General features: G+C 45.8%; 1 protein-coding gene across 1 annotated transcript in view; it reads right to left on the minus strand.

The window, feature by feature from the left end:
- The window catches only part of LOC115109244 (neurocan core protein-like), a 204,321-nt gene that overhangs the window by 44,299 nt on the left and 133,780 nt on the right, over positions 1 to 26,242 (minus strand). The window contains exon 10 of the mRNA XM_065009929.1: positions 20,598 to 20,711. Within this exon, the coding sequence (XP_064866001.1) occupies positions 20,598 to 20,711 (114 nt within the window). The remainder of the gene's footprint in view (positions 1 to 20,597; positions 20,712 to 26,242) is intronic.

Consider the following 26,242-nt stretch of genomic DNA (forward strand, 5'->3'; position numbering starts at 1 on the left):
CGACGCATTCACGCAACACGCAAAAGAAATCCTGTCCAATTGTTCCCCAGAATTTTTTGTAAAATTCCACTGGAAGTCCATCGACCCCGGGTGCACGACCGGGGGACATCTGGGTTACTGCCTCTGCCAGTTCATGTGACAACAGAGGAATGTCCATTTCATCCCTCTGTGCCCGAGAGAGCTTAGGGAGTCCTTCGAACAAGACCTGAGCACACATAGGATCACACATTTCTGCCCTATACAATTCAGTATAAAACTCCACAGTCCGCTCCCGCATCTCCCCCACCACAGAGGTCACCCTCCCATCAGACAGCCGTAGACAATGCATACCCTTGGCATCACTGCTCTGTCTTTCCAAACCAAAGAAGAAGGAGCTGGGAGCATCCATCTCCTTGAGCATGGAGAACCTAGCTCTTACAAGTGCTCCCTTTGCTTTAACCTGGAAAAAACTGCCCAGGTCCCTACGTAGTCGGCTAAGTTAGCCTGGAGGCCTACATTGCCTTGCCCCACCATCTCTACCTCCATCTCACTAATACACCGCTCTAGTTCCCCCAATACTCTCCTAGCCTCTGAGGATGAGAGAGCTGTGTACTGTTGACAGAAAAGCCGAATTTGCACTTTCCCCACATCCCACCATTGACTCAGAGACTCATACTCCTCTCTTCGCTGCCCCCATCTTTCCCAAAAAGTCTGGAAACCTGAGCAAAAGGTGGCATCTTGTAAGAGCTTTACATTGAACTTCCAATAAGATGCCTGCCGGGGCCCTGGTGAAATAGACAGCCGAGCCATGGTTATGTGGTGATCCGAAAACCCCACTGGGAGAATGGTAGCACCCAGCAGCCTATTGCTCTGATTCCTGGACATGTAAAACGATCAAGTCGAGCTGCACTCACCCTAGCCCCAAAACCTTCACCCACGTATACTGTCTTGTGTTTGGATGTTTAGTTCTCCAAACATCCACTAGGTCAAACTGATTAAAGATGTCCCTTAACACTCCCACTGACACTGAATGAGGCTCTTCCCCATTTCTGTCTTTTGTAAAATCCATTGTACAGTTCCAGTCACCTCCGATCACCAGCGTCTCCTCAGGCGCTACTTGTGAGAGTTCCTGTCTAAGACTCCCAAATAGAACCCCTCTTTCTCTCCCTGTGTTAGGCGCATACACATTTATAAAGACAAAAACCATGTTGTTAATTTCTGCTTTAACAACAAGCAACCTACCCCTACACACCTCCTTTGAGGAGCAAATTTTTACAGCCAGACCCGGTGCAAAAAGGACTGCCACCCCTGCACTAAGATTTGTCCCATGGCTCAACACACTTGCCCCTTTCCACCAGAGCCCCCAATCAACTTCATTCACCACATCACTATGAGTCTCCTGCAGAAACAACACCTGTACTTTTTTTTTTTACATATTCACCCAACACACTCCTCTTTCCCGCATCTCTGGCGCCATTTATATTGAGCGAGCCTACCCGAAGAGTCTCCATAAGAAGTGGGAGAAAAGCCAGCAGAGAAATAGACCAATAGCAAAGCTCAAAAAGCCCCAGTGTCAGTAAGAAATTAAACATTTAAACAGTGTCTGAAGGTAAACCTTTACGCACTATTGTGACCCACTTCCTCAACCTAAACCGTTTCCTGGGTGAGAGGGCACCATGCCCCTCATTTCTCATAGCATGTTGTACTGATCTTACAAACTTTCTAGGATCAGGAAAAAAGTCTCAAGATTAACTTTTTTCCCCTTAGTCTCATTCAGGAACCTTGTCAGTTCTCTCAACGTGTACTTAGACCCCTCTGGTTGACTGGCTGTCAGCTCCGGGCCAATTGAAGAGGAGTCTGAAAAAAATAACTCCTCATCCTCTTCCTCAGACTCACTTTCCTCCTCTTCTCTATCTCCCACCCTGACCACCTGCCCTTTCTCTCTGTTTAGGGCCTCACCCACAGCAACAGGCAACATTTCCATGGTACCTTTATCCACATCCTTTTTCCTTTTCCTCTTGACACCCTCCTCCTCCCCCTAATCTCTTACACTTCCCCACTATACTCTCCTCATCCACTAGAATAACCTGACTAGACGCAGTATCATCTGCACCACCCTCTATAGCATGACTAGGGCCAGCCTCAGCTACACCACCCTCCATAGCATGACTAGGGCCAGCCTCAGCTACACCACCCTCCATAGCATGACTAGGCCCAGCATCATCTGCACCACCCTCCATAGCATGTCTAGGCCCAGCCTCAGCTACCCCACCATCTCTAGCCTGACTAGACCCAGCCTCTGCTTCTCCACCATCTCTAGCCTGACTAGCCCCAGCCTCATCTACACCACCATCTCTAGACTGACTAGGCCCAGCCTCTGCTGTCTGCATCTCCTTACCCCCTGCATTTTGACCTCGATTTCCCCCACTTGCACCCTCACTCCGTCTATGGCCTTTATGTGGGCACGCAAAGCTCTTGTGCCCCAAATCCCCACATTCAAAACACCGTAGACTATCTGTGCTGGCAAAACCTGCATAGAGCCCTCCCCATGCCTCACTTTGAAATGCACATTTAGCTGTTGCTCATTATTGTTCAGAAACATAAACACTTGCCGCCTGAACGAAACAACGTGCTTAACGGCATCTGCCTGAAAACCTGCTGACAGTACACGGAAACCGCTAGCAAACTTACCAAAACGACTCAGCTCTTTCCTAATTTGATCGTCCGTAATAAACGGAGGCAAATTTGCCACTACAACTCTTGTTGAAGGGGTAGAGAGAGGTGAAATTGACACCAACACATCTCTTACAAATATTCCGCTAGCAATTAGCCTACCGACCAAATTTGCCCTTTTCATGAACACAACCACAGCTTTGTTCATTCTAGAAGCAGAATGTATAAACTCAGCTCCTACCTGTTCACCGACCGCGAGCAGAACCTCCTCCACCTTAACTCCGTTCTCAGGAACACACCTGAATCCATGCTGTATCGACAGCGTCTCGTCCGCGCTAGGCTGAGAAGCCATTGCGCACACTACACCTTCCACCCCCCCGGAAAGTTACTCTGTCCTCTTCCACCCTAACTTTGAAAAAAAAACTTTGGATACCGCTAAAAACAAATATTGCATTAACCCTCCACCATAGAAAATAACATGTAAAGAAAAGAATCAAGAAAGTTAGTTAGGATAGAGCTTTCCACACCAAACACTCAAACTCCAAAAACACCCAGCATGCACCGAGAGAGAGAGAGAGAGAGAGAGAGAGAGAGAGAGAGAGAGAGAGAGAGAGATTAGGAAAGAGAGAAGACGCAAGAGAGAGAGAGTAGGAAAGAGAGAGAAAGACAGAAAGAGAGAGAGAGAGAGAGAGAGAGTAGGAAAGAGAGAAGACTCAAGACAGAGAGAGAAAGACAGAAAGAGAGAGAGAGAGAGATAGTAGGAAAGAGAGAGAAAGACAGAAAGAGAGAGAGAGAGAGAGAGAGATAGTAGGAAAGAGAGAAGACGCAAGAGAGAGAGAGAGTAGGAAAGAGAGAGAAAGACAGAAAGAGAGAGAGAGAGAGAGAGAGAGAGAGAGAGAAAGTAGGAAAGAGAGAAGACGCAAGAGAGAGTAGGAAAGAGAGAGAAAGACAGAAAGAGAGAGAGAGAGAGAGAGAGTAGGAAAGAGAGAAGACGCAAGACAGAGAGAGTAGGAAAGAGACAGAAAGACAGAAAGAGAGAGAGAGAGAGAGAGAGAGAGAGTAGGAAAGAGAGAAGACGCAAGAGAGAGAGAGTAGGAAAGAGAGAGAAAGACAGAAAGAGAGAGAAGACTCAAGAGAGAGAGAGAGTAGGAAAGAGAAAGACAGAAAGAGAGAGAGAGAGAGAGAGAGAGAGAGAGTAGGAAAGAGATAAGACGCAAGAGAGAGAGAGTAGGAAAGAGAGAGAAAGACAGAAAGAGAGAGAGAGAGAGAGAGAGAGAGAGAGAGTAGGAAAGAGAGAAGACGCAAGAGAGAGAGAGAGAGAGTAGGAAAGAGAGAGAAAGACAGAAAGAGAGAGAGAGAGAGATTAGGAAAGAGAGAAGACGCAAGAGAGAGAGAGTAGGAAAGAGAGAGAAAGACAGAAAGAAGAGAGAGAGAGAGAGAGAGAGAGAGTAGGAAAGAGAGAAGACGCAAGAGAGAGAGAGAGTAGGAAAGAGAGAGAAAGACAGAAAGAGAGAGAGAGAGAGAGAGAGAGAGAGAAAGTAGGAAAGAGAGAAGACGCAAGAGAGAGTAGGAAGAGAGAGAAAGACAGAAGAGAGAGAGAGAGAGAGAGAGAGTAGGAAAGAGAGAAGACGCAAGACAGAGAGAGTAGGAAAAGAGAAAGACAGAAAGACAGAAAGAGAGAGAGAGAGAGAGAGAGAGAGATTAGGAAAGAGAGAAGACGCAAGAGAGAGAGAGTAGGAAAGAGAGAGAAAGACAGAAAGAGAGAGAGAGAGAGAGAGTAGGAAAGAGAGAAGACTCAAGACAGAGAGAGAAAGACAGAAAGAGAGAGAGAGAGAGATAGTAGGAAAGAGAGAGAAAGACAGAAAAAGAGAGAGAGAGAGAGAGAGATAGTAGGAAAGAGAGAAAAAGAGAGAGTAGGAAAGAGAGAGAGAGAGAGAGCAGGTAAGAGAGAATTAGAGAGAGAGAGAGCGAGAGAGAGAGTAGGAAAGAGAAAGAGAGAGAATGAGAGAGAGAGTAGGAAAGAGAGAGAGAGAGAGATAGTAGGAAAGAGAGAGAGAGAGATAGTAGGAAAGAGAGAAAGAGAGAGAATGAGAGAGAGAGGGAATAGGAAAGAGAGAGATAAAGAAAGAGAGTAGGAGAGAGAGAAAGAGACAGAAAGAGTAGAGAAAGAGAGAGAGAAAGACAGAGAGAAAGAGAGAGAGAGAGAGTAGGAAGGATAAAAAGAAAGAACAAAGAAATGAAAGAGAAGTAGAGACAGACAGTAGATAGATTGATTATGTTGCTTACCAGGCTCCTCACAGTATGTGTATACATCTTTAGTTAAAGCTTCTCTTCTCCTCCACAACATCCTCCTCTTTTCTCCTCCACAACATCCTCCTCTCTTCTCCTCCACAACATCCTCCTCTCTTCTCCTCCACAACATCCTCCTCTCTTCTCCTCCACAACATCCTCCTGTCTTCTCCTCCACAACATCCTCATCTCCTGTCCTCCACAACATCCTCCTCTCTTCTCCTCCACAACATCCTTATCTCTTTCCTGTACAACATCCTCATCTCCTCTCCTCCACAACATCCTCCTCTCTTCTTCACAACATCCTCCTCTTTTCTCCTCCACAACATCCTCCTCTCTTCTCCTCCACAACATCCTCTTCTCTTCTCCTCCACAACATCCTCCTCTCTTCTCCTCCACAACATCCTCATCTCCTTTCCTGTACAACATCCTCATCTCCTCTCCTCTCCCGCCCAAAATATTTTTCCCCTTCTTACATTTACGTAGTGGATCTAGTTTCAGGTGCTATGTTAGGTTAACCCGGCATTCATCACTCCCACAAGCTCTACAACACACAGGGGGATTTAACACCTTTATCAGACAACAATCCTCTCCAACTTCCCTCTCTCTCCATAATGCAGAATACATATTTATGCAACGTATGGAAAAGCAAGCAGGAAGAAGGAGAAAAAAGGAACAAATCAAATCTCCAGGTCTCAGAGCAAAAGCATCACGTGAGGAGGAGGTATTCGTTCTGTCGATAAAGGCAGTCAGTCAGTCCACAACCACAACAAGGGATTCATTAGCTGGAACACAATGCTTTAGCAGGCTTTTTATTCAATTTGTCGACTTATTTGTTCTGTAGGAGCTGCGATTTACCTCTTGGGGATTGGAACGCTCTGTATGTGGTTGTTGTTGAAACTCTGTCTATGCTCTTGAGAACTGGTTCTTCAGTACTACAGTAACTTAGCTGGTAGGAGCCTGTTGGATTGTCAGTTTTCCCGTCAGATAGAAGACAGTGGAAGTGACTGGTGGTGAAGGAGTTCTTCCATGTGTAGTTTCTGCTAAAGTAAGCAGTGAGGGGGAGAAGCTTTGGAGTTGGGATGGCGGGCGAAGTGAGAAACATCACTCCACAGTGAGTCAGGGAGGAATACTGTGTGTGTGTGTGTGTGTGCATGTGATAACGCTCAATAACACCAGGAGATCTCAGCCCAAAGACTACGCGGCCGTGCAAGGAACAGATGATTCTCCGTGACAGAGAAGAGTCTCAGGACATGTATTAATGTATAAAGACATTAACTAAAGCGAACACACACGGTATAATCCACACATGCCAGAAGAGACTTCCTGATGCTGTTGTGGAGAGGAGAGGGTAGGAAAGGTGAGGCAGAGGGTAGGAAAGGTGAGGCAGAGGGTAGGAAAGGTGAGGCAGAGGGTAAGAAAGGTGAGGCAGAGGGTAGGAAAGGTGAGGCAGAGGGTAGGAAAGGTGAGGAAGAGGGTAGGAAAGGTGAGGCAGAGGGTAGGAAAGGTGAGGCAGAAGGTAGGAAAGGTGAGGCAGAGGGTAGGAAAGGTGAGGCAGAGGGTAGGAAAGGTGAGGCAGAGGGTAGGAAAGGTGAGGCAGAGGGTAGGAAAGGTGAGGCAGAGGGTAGGAAAGGTGAGGCAGAAGGTAGGAAAGGTGAGGCAGAGGGTAGGAAAGGTGAGGCAGAGGGTAGGAAAGGTGAGGCAGAGGGTATGAAAGGTGAGGCAGAGGGTAGGAAAGGTGAGGCAGAGGGTAGGAAAGGTGAGGAAGAGGGTAGGAAAGGTGAGGCAGAGGGTAGGAAAGGTGAGGCAGAAGGTAGGCGAAAGGGAAAGAGAAGAAGGGACAGTTTGGTAGTAAACTTTGAGGGGTAAGAATGGTATGGCATCAGAGTTCAGGATGGAAACATCAACAGGTGTGAGGATACTAAAGAAAGAGATGAGAGAAAGAGAGAGAACTGAAATAGAAATAAGAGGAGACAGAAAGCTTGACAGTGGGATCACTGTTACATAGCACATACTGTATCACTTCAACTGTTACATAGCACATACTGTATCACCTCAACTGTTACATAGCACATACTGTATCACCTCAACTGTTGCATAGCACATACTGTATCACCTCAACTGTTTCATAGCACATACTGTATCACCTCAACTGTTTCATAGCACATACTGTATCACCTCAACTGTTTCATAGCACATACTGTATCACCTCAACTGTTACATAGCACATACTGTATCACCTCAACTGTTACATAGCACATACTGTATCACCTCAACTGTTACATAGCACATACTGTATCACCTCAACTGTTTCATAGCACATACTGTATCACCTCAACTGTTACATAGCACATACTGTATCACCTCAACTGTTTCATAGCACATACCGTAGTATCACTTCAACTGTTACATAGCACATAGTGTATCACCTCAACTGTTACATAGCACATACTGCATCACCCCAACTGTTACATAGCACATACTGTATCACCTCAACTGTTACATAGCACATACTGCATCACCCCAACTGTTACATAGCACATACTGTATCACCTCAACTGTTACATAGCACATACTGTATCACCTCAACTGTTTCATAGCACATACTGTATCACCTCAACTGTTACATAGCACATACTGTATCACCTCAACTGTTTCATAGCACATACTGTTTCACCTCAACTATTACATAGCACATACTGTATCACCTCAACTGTTTCATAGCACATACCGTAGTATCACTTCAACTGTTACATAGCACATAATGTATCACCTCAACTGTTACATAGCACATACTGTATCACCTCAACTGTTTCATAGCACATACTGTATCACCTCAACTGTTACATAGCACATACTGTATCACTCCAACTGTTACATAGCACATACTGTATCACCCCAACATGCTGCCATTACCTGTACTACACACCACTTTTACATAGTAGATAGTACTGTATCACCTTAACACGCTGCTAGCCTTCCTAGCTGAGGCCCCACTGTCGAGATCTCTGTCAATATTAGTCTAATTGGAATATTGAAATAATGTTCCAAATGTCGGACAGACAGACAGTAAGGTTTATAGAAATCTCTTCTGTTGAAAACTAAATATTTGTCTAAAATACATTTTTATACTGGAGATCGAGTTTATAAATTCCCTGCCTGGGCTGATGAGACAGTGGATTGCGCAGTCAGATGGAACAGAGTAAATCTCTGTAGACAAACATTGGTAGTAGAATGGCCTTGCCATTCAGTAACTTTCAACGTGGCACCGTCACAGGATGCCACCTTTCTAAGTCAGTTCGTCAAATTTTATGCTCTGCTAGAGCTGCCCCGGGCAACTGTAAGTGCTGTTATTGTGAAGTGGAACAACACCGGCTCAGCCACAAAGTGGTAGGCCACACAAGCTCACAGAATGAGACCGCCGAGTGCTGAAGCATGTAGAGCGTAAAAATCGGCTGTCTTCAGTTGCAACATTCACTACCGAGTTCCTAACTGCCTCTGGAAGCAACGTCAGCACAATAACTGTTTGTCAGTAGCTTCATATGTTTCCATGGCCGAGCAGCCTAAGATCACCATGTGCAATGCCAAGCATCAGCTGGAGTGGTGCAAAGCTTCCCAACATTGGTCCCTGCAGCAGTGGAAATGCTTTCTCTGGAGTGATGAACCACGCTTCACCATCTGGCAGTCCGACGGACAAATCATGGTTTGGCGGATACCAGGAGAATGCAAACAAAGCGATGTCCATACAGAAATGGTTTGTCAAGATCGGTGTGGAAGAACTTGACTGGCCTGCAGAGCTTTGACCTCAACCCTATTGAACATCTTTGGAGCCAGGCTTAATCGCCCAACATCAGTGACCGACCTCACGAATGCTCTTGTGACTGAATGGAAGCAAGTCCCTGTAGCAATTTTCCAACATCTTCTGTGGACAAACTCCATAGTAATGCCCATGATTTTGGAACGAGATGTTCGACGACCAGGTGTCCAAATACATTTGGTCATGTAGTGTATCTGTCATAGTTCTTCATAGTATCTGAACAATTGTATTTTCTCTGTCCCCTTAGTTCCATGATCATGGTTCAATGTTTTCCTTGGAAATGTCTATTGATATCTCCTCTCTTCAGGGTTGAATCATTTATGTGTGGTATTATTTTTTTTAAATCAATTGCTAACATGCATTGGTCAAGACTGTAAGGCTCGTCCTCTTCTGACGAGGAGTAAGAGATATCGGACCAATTTGCAGCGTGGTAAGTGTCCATTTTAATATGTAAAACTGAACACTACAAAATACAAAATAACCAAGTGAAAGAACAAAACAAACAAAACAGTCCCGTGTGGCACAAACACATAATTCCCCACAACTCAAAATTGAAGCCAGGCTACCTAAGTATGGTTCTCAATCAGGGACAACGATTGACAGCTGCCTCTGATTGAGAACCATACCAGCCCAAACACAGAAATCCCAAATCATAGAAAAAGGAACCCACCCAACTCACGCCCTGACCATACTAAACAAAGACATAACAAAAGAACTAAGGTCAGAACGTGACAAAGACTGAAGTCACATTGTCAAAACTCTGTACACAGTCAGCGAAACAGAAGTATATATGGACCAAACTATGAATCCTTTTTTATTGTTTACACACAAAATACATTCAATGACCACATTCTCTGAAATCCATGAACTCTTTTCTCATTCATACTCCACCACCTGCAAAACCATATATTTGCAGCACGTTTTCAAATGCAAACACACTGTTTCCAAAACTGTTAAAAACACATTCAAAACATAATGATGGCAAATGTCGTGCATTTCTGCAGTAACCAGATTGAAAAATATAGATAATCTGAGCAGAATATTTAATCATTCCAAACACAGCTGATTGCAATTTCATCTTGAAAGTCTACCCAAGTGTCCTGTTTTTAGTCTGGTCACCAAACAGACAAAGAGGACGGCTTCGGAATGATTTAGTCTGGAAACATGGATCAAGGAAGACAGGTTGGTGGGGAAAGAAGAGTGGCAGGGAGAGGGAGACAGCGTGGAGGACAAAGGAGATGAAGACAGGTTGGTGGGGAAAGAAGAGTGGCAGGGAGAGGGAGACAGCGTGGAGGACAAAGGAGAGGAAGACAGGTTGGTGGGGAAAGAAGAGTGGCAGGGAGAGGGAGACAGCGTGGAGGAAAAAGGAGAGGAAGACAGGTTGGTGGGGAAAGAAGAGTGGCAGGGAGAGGGGAGACAGCGTGGAGGACAAAGGAGAGGAAGACAGGTTGGTGGGGAAAGAAGAGTGGCAGGGAGAGGGAGACAGCGTGGAGGACAAAGGAGAGGAAGACAGGTTGGTGGGGAAAGAAGAGTGGCAGGGAGAGGGAGACAGCGTGGAGGACAAAGGAGAGGAAGACAGGTTGGTGGGGAAAGAAGAGTGGCAGGGAGAGGGAGACAGCGTGGAGGACAAAGGAGAGGAAGACAGGTTGGTGGGGAAAGAAGAGTGGCAGGGAGAGGGAGACAGCGTGGAGGACAAAGGAGAGGAAGACAGGTTGGTGGGGAAAGAAGAGTGGCAGGAGAGGGAGACAGCGTGGAGGACAAAGGAGAGGAAGACAGGTTGGTGGGGAAAGAAGAGTGGCAGGGAGAGGGAGACAGCGTGGAGGACAAAGGAGAGGAAGACAGGTTGGTGGGGAAAGAAGAGTGGCAGGGAGAGGGAGACAGCGTGGAGGACAAAGGAGAGGAAGACAGGTTGGTGGGGAAAGAAGAGTGGCAGGGAGAGGGAGACAGCGTGGAGGACAAAGGAGAGGAAGACAGGTTGGTGGGGAAAGAAGAGTGGCAGGGAGAGGGAGACAGCGTGGAGGACAAAGGAGAGGAAGACAGGTTGGTGGGGAAAGAAGAGTGGCAGGGAGAGGGAGACAGCGTGGAGGACAAAGGAGAGGAAGACAGGTTGGTGGGGAAAGAAGAGTGGCAGGGGAGGGAGACAGCGTGGAGGACAAAGGAGAGGAAGACAGGTTGGTGGGGAAAGAAGAGTGGCAGGGAGAGGGAGACAGCGTGGAGGACAAAGGAGAGGAAGACAGGTTGGTGGGGAAAGAAGAGTGGCAGGGAGAGGGAGACAGCGTGGAGGACAAAGGAGAGGAAGACAGGTTGGGGGAAAGAAGAGTGGCAGGGAGAGGGAGACAGTGTGGAGGACAAAGGAGAGGAAGACAGGTTGGTGGGGAAAGAAGAGTGTCAGGAGAGGGAGACAGCGTGGAGGACAAAGGAGATGAAGACAGGTTGGTGGGGAAAGAAGAGTGGCAGGGAGAGGGAGACAGCGTGGAGGACAAAGGAGAGGAAGACAGGTTGGTGGGGAAAGAAGAGTGGCAGGGAGAGGGAGACAGCGTGGAGGACAAAGGAGAGGAAGACAGGTTGGTGGGGAAAGAAGAGTGGCAGGGAGAGGGAGACAGCGTGGAGGACAAAGGAGAGGAAGACAGGTTGGTGGGGAAAGAAGAGTGGCAGGGAGAGGGAGACCGCGTGGAGGACAAAGGAGAGGAAGACCAAGAGCAGTGGTCACTGATGCGATAAGGGCCACAATTATTGACCATGTTGAAAACCATGGTCTCTCTTTGAGAGAGGCCGGTTTAAGGGTGCAACCAAATCTGCAGCGTTCAACAGTTGCATCAATAGTACACATTTCAGGAAAAACAACAGGTGTGCATCCTTCAGTGATAATTGAACTACATATTACAGTACAATACAGTATGTTCACATTTTTACATGTACTGACATTTTGAAATATATTGATTGTTTTGTGTTTTTCAGTAGGATCCAAGGGTTAGAATATTATCAGCTGCGCAGGAAATTGCCATGGTTGTCAATGCAATAAAACTGCGGGATGTTCGGGACAGAGTGCTGGCAGACAATATCACTTTTGGGAATGTGAATACGGTCAGCACAACAACAATTGCCAGAGTCCCAGAGAAACATTAAATAAGGATGAAGCAGTTGTACCCTTTGAGAGAAACGGTGAACGTGTGAAAGAACTCCGGTATCAATATGTCCAGGTAAGATGTCTGTTCAATAACCAAACAGGGTACATACACAGCTATGCATAATGTAAAGTACCGTAAAACTGGATTTACTGGATCTTAGAGTAATGGAGATGGAAGCCAGGCAAACTGCACATACATTCATCTTTGTGGATGAAGCTGGATTCAACCTGGCAAAAACATGCCACAGGGGAAGAAATGTGATTGGACAGAGATGTGGATGTCCCAGGCCAGAGAGGAGCTAGCATCACAATGTGTGCAGCACTGTCCTGTGATGGTTTGTTGTTACACAAACCTCTCATTGGCCCCTACAATACAGAGAGGCTCATTTCTTTTCTGGATGACCTGCATAATCAACTTGTGCCAGCGGAGGAGAGAGGGGCCAGAAACTCCCCTACCGTCGTTGTTGTGTGGGATAATGTGGCATTCCACAACTCTGCTGCAGTCAGACTGTTTGCTGCTCATCCCAGGATGTCAGTACTATTCCTGCCTCCGTTCTCCCACTTCCTAAACCCCATAGAGGAGTTTTTCTCAGCGTGGAGGAGGAAGGTTTATGACCACCATCCACATGACCAGATGTCCTTGCTGGATGCCATGAATGCGGGGTGTGGAGACACTTCTGAAGACTGTCTAATCCAACCCTGTCATTCCAGAAGATACTTTCCAAGATGTATCGGCAGAGAAGATATAAGATGCGACGTTGATGAGAACTTGTGGCCAAATGCAGGAGAGAGAGAACTAGAACCCTCACAGTACTGTACAGTATGAGTGATTATACTATACATGTTGATGAGAACTAGAACCCTCACAGTACTGTACAGTATGAGTGATTATACTACACATGTTGATGAGAACTAGAACCCTCACAGTACTGTACAGTATGAGTGTTATACTATACATGGTGATGAGAACTAGAACCCTCACAGTACTGTACAGTATGAGTGATTATACTACACATGTTGATGAGAACTAGAACCCTCACAGTACTGTACAGTATGAGTGATTATACTACACATGTTGATGAGAACTAGAACCCTCACAGTACTGTACAGTATGAGTGATTATACTATACATGTTGATGAGAACTAGAACCCTCACAGTACTGTACAGTATGAGTGATTATACTATACATGTTGATGAGAACTAGAACCCTCACAGTACTGTACAGTATGAGTGATTATACTATACATGTTGATGAGAACTAGAACCCTCACAGTACTGTACAGTATGAGTGATTATACTATACATGTTGATGAGAACTAGAACCCTCACAGTACTGTACAGTATGAGTGATTATACTATACATGTTGATGAGAACTAGAACCCTCACAGTACTGTACAGTATGAGTGTTATACTATACATGTTGATGAGAACTAGAACCATCACAGTACTGTACAGTATGAGTGATTATACTACACATGTTGATGAGAACTACAACCCTCACAGTACTGTACAGTATGAGTGATTATATTATTCATGTTGATGAGAACTAGAACCCTCACAGTAGTGTACAGTATGAGTGATTATACTATACATGTTGATGAGAACTAGAACCCTCACAGTACTGTACAGTATGAGTGATTATACTATACATGTTGATGAGAACTAGAACCCTCACAGTACTGTACAGTATGAGTGATTATACTATACATGTTGATGAGAACTAGAACCCTCACAGTACTGTACAGTATGAGTGATTATACTACACATGTTGATGAGAACTAGAACCCTCACAGTACTGTACAACAGTATGAGTGATTATACTACACATGTTGATGAGAACTAGAACCCTCACAGTACTGTACAGTATGAGTGATTATACTACACATGTTGATGAGAACTAGAACCCTCACAGTTGTGTACAGTATGAGTGATTATACTATACATGTTGATGAGAACTAGAACCACCACAGTACTGTACAGTATGAGTGTTATATTATACATGTTGATGAGAACTAGAACCCTCACAGTACTGTACAGTATGAGTGATTATACTATACATGTTGATGAGAACTAGAACCCTCACAGTACTCTACAGTATGAGTGATTATACTATACATGTTGATGAGAACTAGAACCCTCACAGTACTGTACAGTATGAGTGATTATACTATACATGTTGATGAGAACTAGAACCCTCACAGTACTGTACAGTATGGGTGATTATACTATACATGTTGATGAGAACTAGAACCCTCACAGTACTGTACAGTATGAGTGATTATACAACACATGTTGATGAGAACTAGAACCCTCACAGTACTGTACAGTATGAGTGATTATACTACACATGTTGATGAGAACTAGAACCCTCACAGTACTGTACAGTATGAGTGATTATACTACACATGTTGATGAGAACTAGAACCCTCACAGTACTGTACAGTATGAGTGATTATACCATACAACCATACATGGTGATGAGAACTAGAACCCTCACAGTACTGTACAGTATGAGTGATTATACTATACATGTTGATGAGAACTAGAACCCTCACAGTACTGTACAGTATGAGTGATTATACTACACATGTTGATGAGAACTAGAACCCTCACAGTACTGTACAGTATGAGTGATTATACTATACATGGTGATGAGAACTAGAACCCTCACAGTACTGTACAGTATGAGTGATTATACTATACATGTTGATGAGAACTAGAACCCTCACAGTACTGTACAACAGTATGAGTGATTATACTACACATGTTGATGAGAACTAGAACCCTCACAGTACTGTACAGTATGAGTAATTATATTATTCATGTTGATGAGAACTAGAACCCTCACAGTAGTGTACAGTATGAGTGATTATACTATACATGTTGATGAGAACTAGAACCCTCACAGTACTGTACAGTATGAGTGATTATACTATACATGTTGATGAGAACTAGAACCCTCACAGTACTGTACAGTATGAGTGTTATACTATACATGTTGATGAGAACTAGAACCCTCACAGTACTGTACAGTATGAGTGTTATACTATACATGTTGATGAGAACTAGACCCCTCACAGTACTGTACAGTATGAGTGTTATACTATACATGTTGATGAGAACTAGAACCCTCACAGTACTGTACAGTATGAGTGATTATACTATACATGTTGATGAGAACTAGAACCCTCACAGTACTGTACAGTATGAGTGTTATACTATACATGTTGATGATTTTTTCTGGCAATTATTATTGCAGCCCAGGAATTTCAGGAATTTGTTTTGTTTCAACTTTTTTTTTAAATTCACAAGTAAATTACTATACGCAAAGATATAGACAAAATAAAGGCTATTGAAGCAAATTGCTGTATTTCTGATTCATTCTTGTTACCTTTATTTTACTAGGCAAGTCAGTTAAGAACAAATTCTTATTTTCAATGACGGCCTAGGAACAATGGGTTAACTGCCTGTTCAAGGGCAGAACGACAGATTTTGTACTTTGTCAGCTCGGGGATTTGAACTTTCAACCTTTCGGTTACTAGTCCAATGCTCTAACCACTAGGCTACCCTGCCACCCCACATATACTTTAGTACAGTCAATAAAGTGAAAAGGTGTTTTTCTATAATGAAATACTGATTTATGTGCAAAATCATTTGAACTTCAAAGATAAGTTAATCATTTATGTAATGTGTTATTTAGGTCAGTGTGTTATGAGTGACAATGTATGCTTTGTATGTATGCTTTCTGAATTGTTGCCAGTGTTCTGGTCAAACAAGCTTATTTTGAGACATGTATGAAGTGTTTTGGTGGTTTGAGTGAGTTTTGGAGGTGAGATTAACTGTTTGGCCAAGATGCATGTTGGTAATGCAGACTGTGTGAAGAGTTTTGAAAAAGTGCTTGTTAGCAATTCAAAATAACTCTAAGCACTGAGCCAGATGGCGACCACAGCCTCCCCTCTCCACCACTCTCTCCTCTCAGGCCTGCTGATCCAAGTCAACCATAAAGACAGTTACCCACCAGGGTCCATATTGCCTCATGCGGCTAAAAGGAGACGTGTGTGTGTGTGGGGGTCGCAGGGTCCACAGCCTCTTAAATAGCTCATCTGTATGAGTGCGGTGGTTGTGGCAATCAGGCTGGCAGGGCGTTGATTGGAGGGGAGGTCCTGGGGAAGAGGCTGCTCCCTCTCCAGCAGTGGACACACACATCACTGAGCCTCAAACCTCTACGCCTCACGGCCTGGTCATCTCTACACACATCACTGAGCCTCAAACCTCCACGTGTCTCGGCCTGTCCATCTCTACACAAACACATCACTGAGCCTCAAACCTCTACGCCTCACGGCCTGTCCATCTCTACACAAACACGTCACTGAGCCTCAAATCTCTACGCCTCACGGCCTGTCCATCTCTACACAAACACATCACTGAGCCTCAAACCTCCACGCCTCACGGCCTGTCCATCTCTACACAAACACGTCACTGAGCCTCAAACCTACACGTGTCTCGGCCTGTCCATCTCTACACAAACACGTCACTGAGCCTCAAACCTCCACGTGTCTTGGCCTGTCCATCTCTACACAAACACATCACTGAGCCTCAAACCTCCACGCGTCTCGGCCTGTCCATCTCTACACAAACACGTCACTGAGCCTCAAACCTCCACGTGTCTTGGCCTGTCCATCTCTACACAAACACATCACTGAGCCTCAAACCTCCACGTGTCTCGGCCTGTCCATCTCTACACAAACACGTCACTGAGCCTCAAACCTCCACGCCTCACGGCCTGTCCATCTCTACACAAACACGTCACTGAGCCTCAAACCTCCACGCGTCTTGGCCTGTCCATCTCTACACAAACACGTCACTGAGCCTCAAGCCTCCACGCCTCACGGCCTGTCCATCTCTACACAAACACGTCACTGAGCCTCAAACCTCCACGTGTCTCGGCCTGTCCATCTCTACACAAACACATCACTGAGCCTCAAACCTCCACGTGTCTCGGCCTGTCCATCTCTACACAAACACGTCACTGAGCCTCAAGCCTCCACGTGTCTCGGCCTGTCCATCTCTACACAAACACGTCACTGAGCCTCAAACCTCCACGTGTCTCGGCCTGTCCATCTCTACACAAACACATCACTGAGCCTCAAACCTCCACGTGTCTCGGCCTGTCCATCTCTACACAAACACATCACTGAGCCTCAAACCTCCACGCCTCACGGCCTGTCCATCTCTACACAAACACGTCACTGAGACTCAAACCTCCACGCGTCTTGGCCTGTCCATCTCTACACAAACACGTCACTGAGCCTCAAGCCTCCACGCCTCACGGCCTGTCCATCTCTACACAAACACGTCACTGAGCCTCAAACCTCCACGCCTCACGGCCTGTCCATCTCTACACAAACACGTCACTGAGCCTCAAACCTCCACGTGTCTCGGCCTGTCCATCTCTACACAAACACATCACTGAGCCTCAAGCCTCCACGTGTCTCGGCCTGTCCATCTCTACACAAACACATCACTGAGCCTCAAACCTCCACGTGTCTCGGCCTGTCCATCTCTACACAAACACATCACTGAGCCTCAAACCTCCACGTGTCTCGGCCTGTCCATCTCTACACAAACACGTCACTGAGCCTCAAACCTCCACGTGTCTTGGCCTGTCCATCTCTACACAAACACGTCACTGAGCCTCAAACCTCCACGTGTCTCGGCCTGTCCATCTCTACACAAACACGTCACTGAGCCTCAAACCTCCACGCCTCACGGCCTGTCCATCTCTACACAAACACGTCACTGAGCCTCAAACCTCCACGCGTCTTGGCCTGTCCATCTCTACACAAACACGTCACTGAGCCTCAAGCCTCCACGCCTCACGGCCTGTCCATCTCTACACAAACACGTCACTGAGCCTCAAACCTCCACGTGTCTCGGCCTGTCCATCTCTACACAAACACATCACTGAGCCTCAAACCTCCACGTGTCTCGGCCTGTCCATCTCTACACAAACACGTCACTGAGCCTCAAGCCTCCACGTGTCTCGGCCTGTCCATCTCTACACAAACACGTCACTGAGCCTCAAACCTCCACGTGTCTCGGCCTGTCCATCTCTACACAAACACATCACTGAGCCTCAAACCTCCACGTGTCTCGGCCTGTCCATCTCTACACAAACACATCACTGAGCCTCAAACCTCCACGCCTCACGGGCTGTCCATCTCTACACAAACACGTCACTGAGCCTCAAACCTCCACGTGTCTTGGCCTGTCCATCTCTACACAAACACGTCACTGAGCCTCAAACCTCCACGTGTCTCGGCCTGTCCATCTCTACACAAACACGTCACTGAGCCTCAAACCTCCACGCCTCACGGCCTGTCCATCTCTACACAAACACGTCACTGAGCCTCAAACCTCCACGCGTCTTGGCCTGTCCATCTCTACACAAACACGTCACTGAGCCTCAAGCCTCCACGCCTCACGGCCTGTCCATCTCTACACAAACACGTCACTGAGCCTCAAACCTCCACGTGTCTCGGCCTGTCCATCTCTACACAAACACATCACTGAGCCTCAAACCTCCACGTGTCTCGGCCTGTCCATCTCTACACAAACACGTCACTGAGCCTCAAGCCTCCACGTGTCTCGGCCTGTCCATCTCTACACAAACACGTCACTGAGCCTCAAACCTCCACGTGTCTCGGCCTGTCCATCTCTACACAAACACGTCACTGAGCCTCAAACCTCCACGTGTCTCGGCCTGTCCATCTCTACACAAACACATCACTGAGCCTCAAACCTCCACGCCTCACGGCCTGTCCATCTCTACACAAACACGTCACTGAGACTCAAACCTCCACGCGTCTTGGCCTGTCCATCTCTACACAAACACGTCACTGAGCCTCAAGCCTCCACGCCTCACGGCCTGTCCATCTCTACACAAACACGTCACTGAGCCTCAAACCTCCACGTGTCTCGGCCTGTCCATCTCTACACAAACACATCACTGAGCCTCAAACCTCCACGTGTCTCGGCCTGTCCATCTCTACACAAACACGTCACTGAGCCTCAAACCTCCACGTGTCTCGGCCTGTCCATCTCTACACAAACACGTCACTGAGCCTCAAACCTCCACGTGTCTCGGCCTGTCCATCTCTACACAAACACATCACTGAGCCTCAAACCTCCACGTGTCTCGGCCTGTCCATCTCTACACAAACACGTCACTGAGCCTCAAACCTCCACGTGTCTCGGCCTGTCCATCTCTACACAAACACATCACTGAGCCTCAAACCTCCACGTGTCTCGGCCTGTCCATCTCTACACAAACACGTCACTGAGCCTCAAACCTCCACGTGTCTTGGCCTGTCCATCTCTACACAAACACATCACTGAGCCTCAAACCTTCACGTGTCTCGGCCTGTCCATCTCTACACACACATCACTGATTGGGATCCTCCGTCTCTTTCTACAGGGTAAGGTATCGATCTGTAAAGGCTCATTACCCTGCCCCAGGTAGAGAAGCAGACTCAGAGCCTTGCAGGAAGAGAGAGCTGGGCTGCTAGGATACAGGATGACAGTGTGGGTGAGGGAGAGAAAACCCCAGAGGTTGGGCTTCTACTGGGGTAAATATACATTAGTACACTGCCCATCTCTATTTAAACTCTCCTTCTCTCTTTCATCTCAATCTCTCGGTTTTTCTCTTGGTTCTACAAAGAAATTTTCTCCTAAAGTGTTGTGTTTCACAGACAGTACTGTGGCTGGCTGTCTATCTTTCATAGACCTGCTTTCATGTAATGGAGGCCCAAAACCATTTACATTTTTCAAACAGCGTAGCTGCATTCATGCCCACGAGGCATTCTTCCACTTTGAGGGGCTCCAGCTGAGCACAGGTGTTCTGTCATAAGCTGCACCACTGATACATACAGTGGGGGAAAAAAGTATTTAGTCAGCCACCAATTGTGCAAGTTCTCCCACTTAAAAAGATGAGAGAGGCCTGTAATTTTCATCATAGGTACACTTCAACTATGACAGACAAAATGATGGAAAAAAATCCAGAAAATCACATTGTAAGATTTTTAATGAATTTAATTGCAAATTATGGTGGAAAATAAGTATTTGGTCAATAACAATTCTTTGTTATATACCCTTTGTTGGGTATATGACAGAGGGTATATGACAGAGGTCAAACGTTTTCTGTAAGTTTTCACAAGGTTTTCACACACTTGCTGGTATTTGGACTCATTCCTCCATGCAGATCTCCTCTAGAGCAGTGATGTTTTGGGGCTGTTGCTGGGCAACACGGACTTTCAACTCCCTCCAAAGATTTTCTGTGGGGTTGAGATCTGGAGACTGGCTAGGCCACTCCAGGACCTTGCAATGCTTCTTACGAAGCCACTCCTTCATTGCCCGGACGGTGTTTTTGGGATCATTGTCATGCTGAAAGACACAGCCACGTTTCATCTTCAATGCCCTTGCTGATGGAAGGAGGTTTTCACTCAAAATCTCACGATACATGGCCCCATTCATTCTTTCCTTTACACGGATCAGTCGTCCTGGAAATTGCAGGCCTCTCTAATCTTTTTAAGTGGGAGAACTTGCACAATTGAAGGCTGACTAAATACTTTTTTGCCCCACTGTATGACCATTTCCTCTTTCCCCCAGTGATGTGAGTTAATGAGAGAGGTGTTAAGTGATAAAATGTTACCTTTCTCACAAGTGGCTCCACCGTAGCTGGGCAGACACAGGCACACAAAGGAATTGATCTCGTCGATACAGGTGCCTCCATTCTGACACGGGTTTGACTGGCAGTCGTCGATGTCTGTCAGGGAAAAAAGGGTTGTGTTCATTAGGCACCAAATGGAAGGAAACATATTGAATCAGGGAGGGATCACCTGGACTTGTCCAATAAGAATGGCTTATTTTTGTTTAAAAATGTATGTTCTAATGAATACAACGAAGGAAAAACAAGGATACACGAGGAGACAGGGTCAGTTACAACAATGCAGTCACTGGACACAGCACATATCTTTTGTCACCATCAGAGATCAACTTTTCTGGGAGTTCTGAGCTCTTTTGAGGAGTTGTAATTAAAAGCTTTGATTCAGCAGCCCATCAATAAGTGGGTGGAGGAGCAGTGAAGCGCATGACATTAATTGTGATGCGTATGCAGGACTTGCCTTCCACTCTGCTGTCAATCCTGGACAGGTTATAGTCTCCACTGGCAGGGAAAAGATGCAGGGAGGAGGCAGTTTGATGTTGGAGTTGTTTGATATTCAGATATTTACACCCATGCAATCATGCTAGAGTTGTACTGACACCTCATACTGTACATGTGAAACTGATGCGTGTAGCTGTGATACAGATGAACAAACTCATACAGTATACCAGGAATCCATGCTTGTACACACACGAAAAGACACACACACACACACACACACACACACACACACACACACACACACACACACACACACACACACACACACACACACACACACACACACACACACACACACACACACACACACACTTTGTGGAGACGTTTAAGGCCATGGTTCTCCTTTCTGTGTAAAAGCAGAACTATATTTATCTCACTGCTGATCTGGGGCCTTAGGGCAAAATCATTAAAACCACAGCTGGCATCCCAGCAACCATTGCCCTCAGAACATCTGAGTATATCTCAGGGGGCCCGGGTGAGAGGGCAGGAGACGGGTATTGAGTAACGTAGGGATCACGCTTTTTATAGTTCTCCAAGTCTGGAAGAGTGTGGAAGATGGTGTGTCCCTAGGTTGGATTACAGGGATTTGATGGCGAGGCGTGTTGGATAAAAGCAGCTTGTGGTGGTTATCAAAGCGGAGAGAAGAAAGGCAGGAGTTAGTCTGAATCCACACTGGGACGGCCTGCCATGTCTAGACGATGAATCAACAGACCAGGAGGGAGGGATTACTACAGCACACATACAGAGACGTATGGAGGCTCTGACTGGTGCTGTACTGTATATATAGCAGGGCTCTCAGCTGGGTTCTCTAGTACTGCAATGTTTCTCTGCTAATCAGGAAGTGTGATACTTTGGAGTACAGAAGAGTTGAAAGCTGGCCACTCATCCATCCCATTGTCTGTGAGGTGGTACCACAATCCTCCAAAGAAGACTTGGTTTAGCTCAACTCTGACCCCCATGCAGAGCAGCACTTGACTCTCAACAATGACAGGAAAGAGGGAACATACTGCTGGGCCGGCCCTGGCCTCTTGAGCGTCTCCCCTCCCTCCTCATCCCATCCTCCTCCAGCTTCAGACACAGCAGGCATAACAGAAGAGAGCAGAGAGAGGCCAGAGAGCTCATTCAGTGGCCACTCAGTGTCCACCCAGCCCAGCTGGCTAACTGGGGATAAACTGTAGTCGGGGCAGGTGGTGGTCGGTGGAGGGCGGCTGCTGCCCATCCTTCTCTGGCTTCCTCCCCAGGACAACACAGGCAGGCCTGAAAGCCTAGAAGCTATTCTCCATCCCCAAGGACTCCCTGCAGCAGCCGGTGGAGGATTGTGAGGATTGTTCATCGGCTGGCAGAGGAGAGAGAGGGGAGAGAGAGAGCGAGTGAAAGAGCGAGTGAAAGAGGCCAGACTAACTGGGGGGAGGGGGTGCCGTTGACAAATGTGCAGTCTCAGCCTAGATGACATGGGTGAGAGAGAGAGAGAGAGAGATTGCAGTCTTGGCCAGTCCACCCAAAACCCCCCCACCACCCCAACCTCGTCTCTATGGGGTGTGTGTGCCAGTCCAGTGTAATACTATTTAGGGCCAGGCCCCTCTATTCCTGCTGTTTCCAGTTCTGGAGGGTTTTTCCCCCTACTTCACCACAGCAAGATTTATGCTTTCAATTCCAGACGAGGCCAAGGCATCTGTGAACATGGAGCCAAATAAAAAGTAAACAGCTCTCTCTTTTATAAATGTGAATTTCGACGCAATCAACAATTTCACGCCAATGAATCCCAGCAGGTTTCTCCTCTGGGCCCAGTTAGAGTCCACAGACTAGAATCTAATAAAGGAGGCAAATAAACGAAGAAAGGATCAATATCATGACCAAGGACTTTCTCTCAGTCAGACAGACCAGCATTAAAAAAGTTCCCCAGGCATATTTCCTCTCTCTCTCATTCACGTTCTCTCCCTCTCCTGTTCTCTCTCCTGTTCTCTCTCTCCTACAATGGTGCTGCTGTTGGGTTCAAGTCTTGATGATTAAAAATGTAAAGGCATGTGACACAGGCAGACAGAAGTCATTTGCCATGCAGGGGTAGAGAGGGATTCATTGAGTCATTTTTTTCTCTCTCTCTCTCTCTCTCTCTCTCTCTCTCTCTCTCTCTCTCTCTCTCCTCCCCCTGCCACAGACACACAGATGACAGTCTCTCTCTCTGCCATGCTGCATGATACCCACATTCCTAAGTCAGTCGGCTCCTCACAAAACAGACACTACAGTCTACCTGAGAACTAATATGGTCTACCTTACATAAAACTATCCATACAGACAGTATATAATCTACAGCACCTGGAAACCAGAGGAATGGATGGCTAAATTGGCATTGCACAGTGAAGTCGCAATCTATCTCAGTTGGCTATTCATAACACAGACACTAGTACTATACTATACTTGGTGCAAGGAAAGACGTTACTGTAGCTACCATCCACTTAGAGTTTCCTCTGAGGCAATCAACACATCAGCATTCACCTATAAAGTCAGCATTCCATTCATTAAACAGGCATTACGATGAGCATCAGAGTTAACCACCCACAGGAAATAACCCATCGTTTGCAGCAAAGAAGCCATCACCCACCTCAGTTAACATTCACACTGACAGCCCCATGAATGAAAACTAAAATGGCCGCATTGAGCAAGTCAACATCTCTGGAGTGTATTTGTTGGCCTTGGAACCTAATGATAACCATTTCCTTGACACTTTATGATAACCATTTCCTTGACAGCATCTTAAAGGGATCATTATCTGAAGGATGGTTTCTGCCACTTAAAACTCTGTGGAGTGTTTTGGATCCACAGCGGGCAGCACCAGGGTGATACACGTCTGCCTGCACGTCCTAATGACAGTTTGAGAGAGGGCATTGAAATTCAGTGGTGTCCATCTCCTCTGAGTTTGCTTTATTACGTTTGAAGGATAAATGACCCTCTTTCAAGGGAACAGTCGTCATCCTGTTGCTGTTGATTGTCTCTTTCGTAATTACTTTGGCAACATGTGAATAGTCTCGCCTTTTCAATGAAATGTGCTTTATGGATTGTGCAGTGAAGTGGGATTGTCAGAGGGGAGGACAAAGAAAATGTGGCGGAAAGAGAGGGATAGAGAGAGAGAGGGAGGAAGGGAAGTAAGGAGGAAGGAGTGAAAAAAGAAAGAGAGTGAAAGGGAGATTGAATTGAAGAATTTAAGAATTCATTGACTCTAACCACTTCTGGGAAAATTGGAAAACACTAAACAAACAACAACACAAAGAATTAACTATCCAAAATGGAGATGTATGGATAAACCACTTCTTCAATCTTTTTGGCTCTATAATAAAGAATAAAGAGCAAAAACATATACATGATCAAATATTAAAGACTACCAGAACCCACTGGTTCTCCAATTACCTTGAATGAGTTACAGGACAAAATAAAAACCCTCCAACCCAAAAAGGCCTGTGGTGTTGATGGTATCCTTAATGAAATGATCAAATATACAGGCAACAAATTCCAATTGGCTATACTAAAACTCTTTAACATCATCCTTAGCTCTGGCATCTTCCCCAATATTTGGAACCAATGACTGATCACCCCAATCCACAAAAGTGGAGACAAATTTGACCCCAATAACAACTGTGGGATATGCACCAACAGTAACCCTGGGAAAATCCTCTGCATTATCATTAACAACAGACTCGTACATTTCCTCAATGAAAACAATGTACTGAGCAAATGTCAAATTGGCTTTTTACCAAATTACCGTACAACAGACCATGTATTCACCCTACACACCCTAATTGACAACCAAACAAACCAAAACAAAGGCAAAGTCTTCTCATGCTTTGTTGATTTCAAAAAAGCCTTTGACTCAATTTGGCATGAGGGTCTGCTATACAAATTGATGGAAAGTGGTGTTGGGGGTAAAACACATGACATTATAAAATCCATGTACACAAACAACAAGTGTGTGGTTAAAATTGGCAAAAAACACACACATTTCTTCACACAGGGTCGTGGGGTGAGACAGGAATGCAGCTTAAGCCCCACCCTCTTCAACATATATACAGTATATCAACAAATTGGCGCAGGTACTAGAAAAGTCTGCAGCACCCGGCGTCACCCTACTAGAATCCGAAGTCAAATGTCTACTGTTTGCTTATGATCTGGTGCTTCTTTCACCAACCAAAGAGGGCCTACAGCAGCACCTAGATCTTCTGCACAGATTCTGTCAGACCTGGGCCCTGACAGTAAATCTCAGTAAGACCAAAATAATGGTGTTCCAAAAAAGGTCCAGTCGCCAGGACCACAAATACAAATTCCATCTAGAGCACACAAAAAAACTATACATACCTTGGCCTAAACATCAGTGCCACAGGTAACTTCCACAAAGCTGTGAACGATCTGAGAGATGCCATCAAAAGGAACATAAATTTCAACATACCAATTAGGATCTGGCTAAAAATACTCAATTCAGTCATAGAGCCCATTGCCCTTTATGGTTGTGAGGTCTGGGGTCCGCTCCCCAACAAAGACTTCACAAAATGGGACAAACACCAAATTGAGACTTTGCATGCAGAATTCTGCAAAAATACAACATGTACAACGTAGAACACCAAATAATGCATGCAGAGCAGAATTAGGCCGATACCCACTAATTATCAAAATCCAGAAAAGAGCCGTTAAATTCCACAACCACCTAAAAGGAAGCGATTCCCAAACCTTCCATAACCTTTTGTGACTAGGGGGCAGTATTTTCATTTTTGGAAAAATAACGTTCCCGTAGTAAACAGAATATTTTGTCAGGACAAGATGCTAGAATATGCATATAATTGACAGCTTAGGATAGGAAACACTCTAAAGTTTCCAAAACTGTACAAATATTGTCTGTGAGTATAACAGAACTGATATTGCAGGAGAAAGCCTGAGAAAAATCCAAATCCGGAAGTGCCTCATGTTTTGAAAGCGCTGCGTTCCAATGCGTCCCTATTGAGCAGTGAATGGGCTATCAACCAGATTACCCTTTCTCCGTATTCCCCAAGGTGTCTACAGCATTGTGACGTAGTTTTACGCATTTATGTTGAAGAATACCCGTAAGCGGCTACATTGCACAACTGGTCACCTGATGGCTCCCAGAGTGA

This window comes from Oncorhynchus nerka, linkage group LG25, assembly GCF_034236695.1.
Source record: "Oncorhynchus nerka isolate Pitt River linkage group LG25, Oner_Uvic_2.0, whole genome shotgun sequence".
Lineage (NCBI taxonomy): Eukaryota > Metazoa > Chordata > Actinopteri > Salmoniformes > Salmonidae > Oncorhynchus > Oncorhynchus nerka.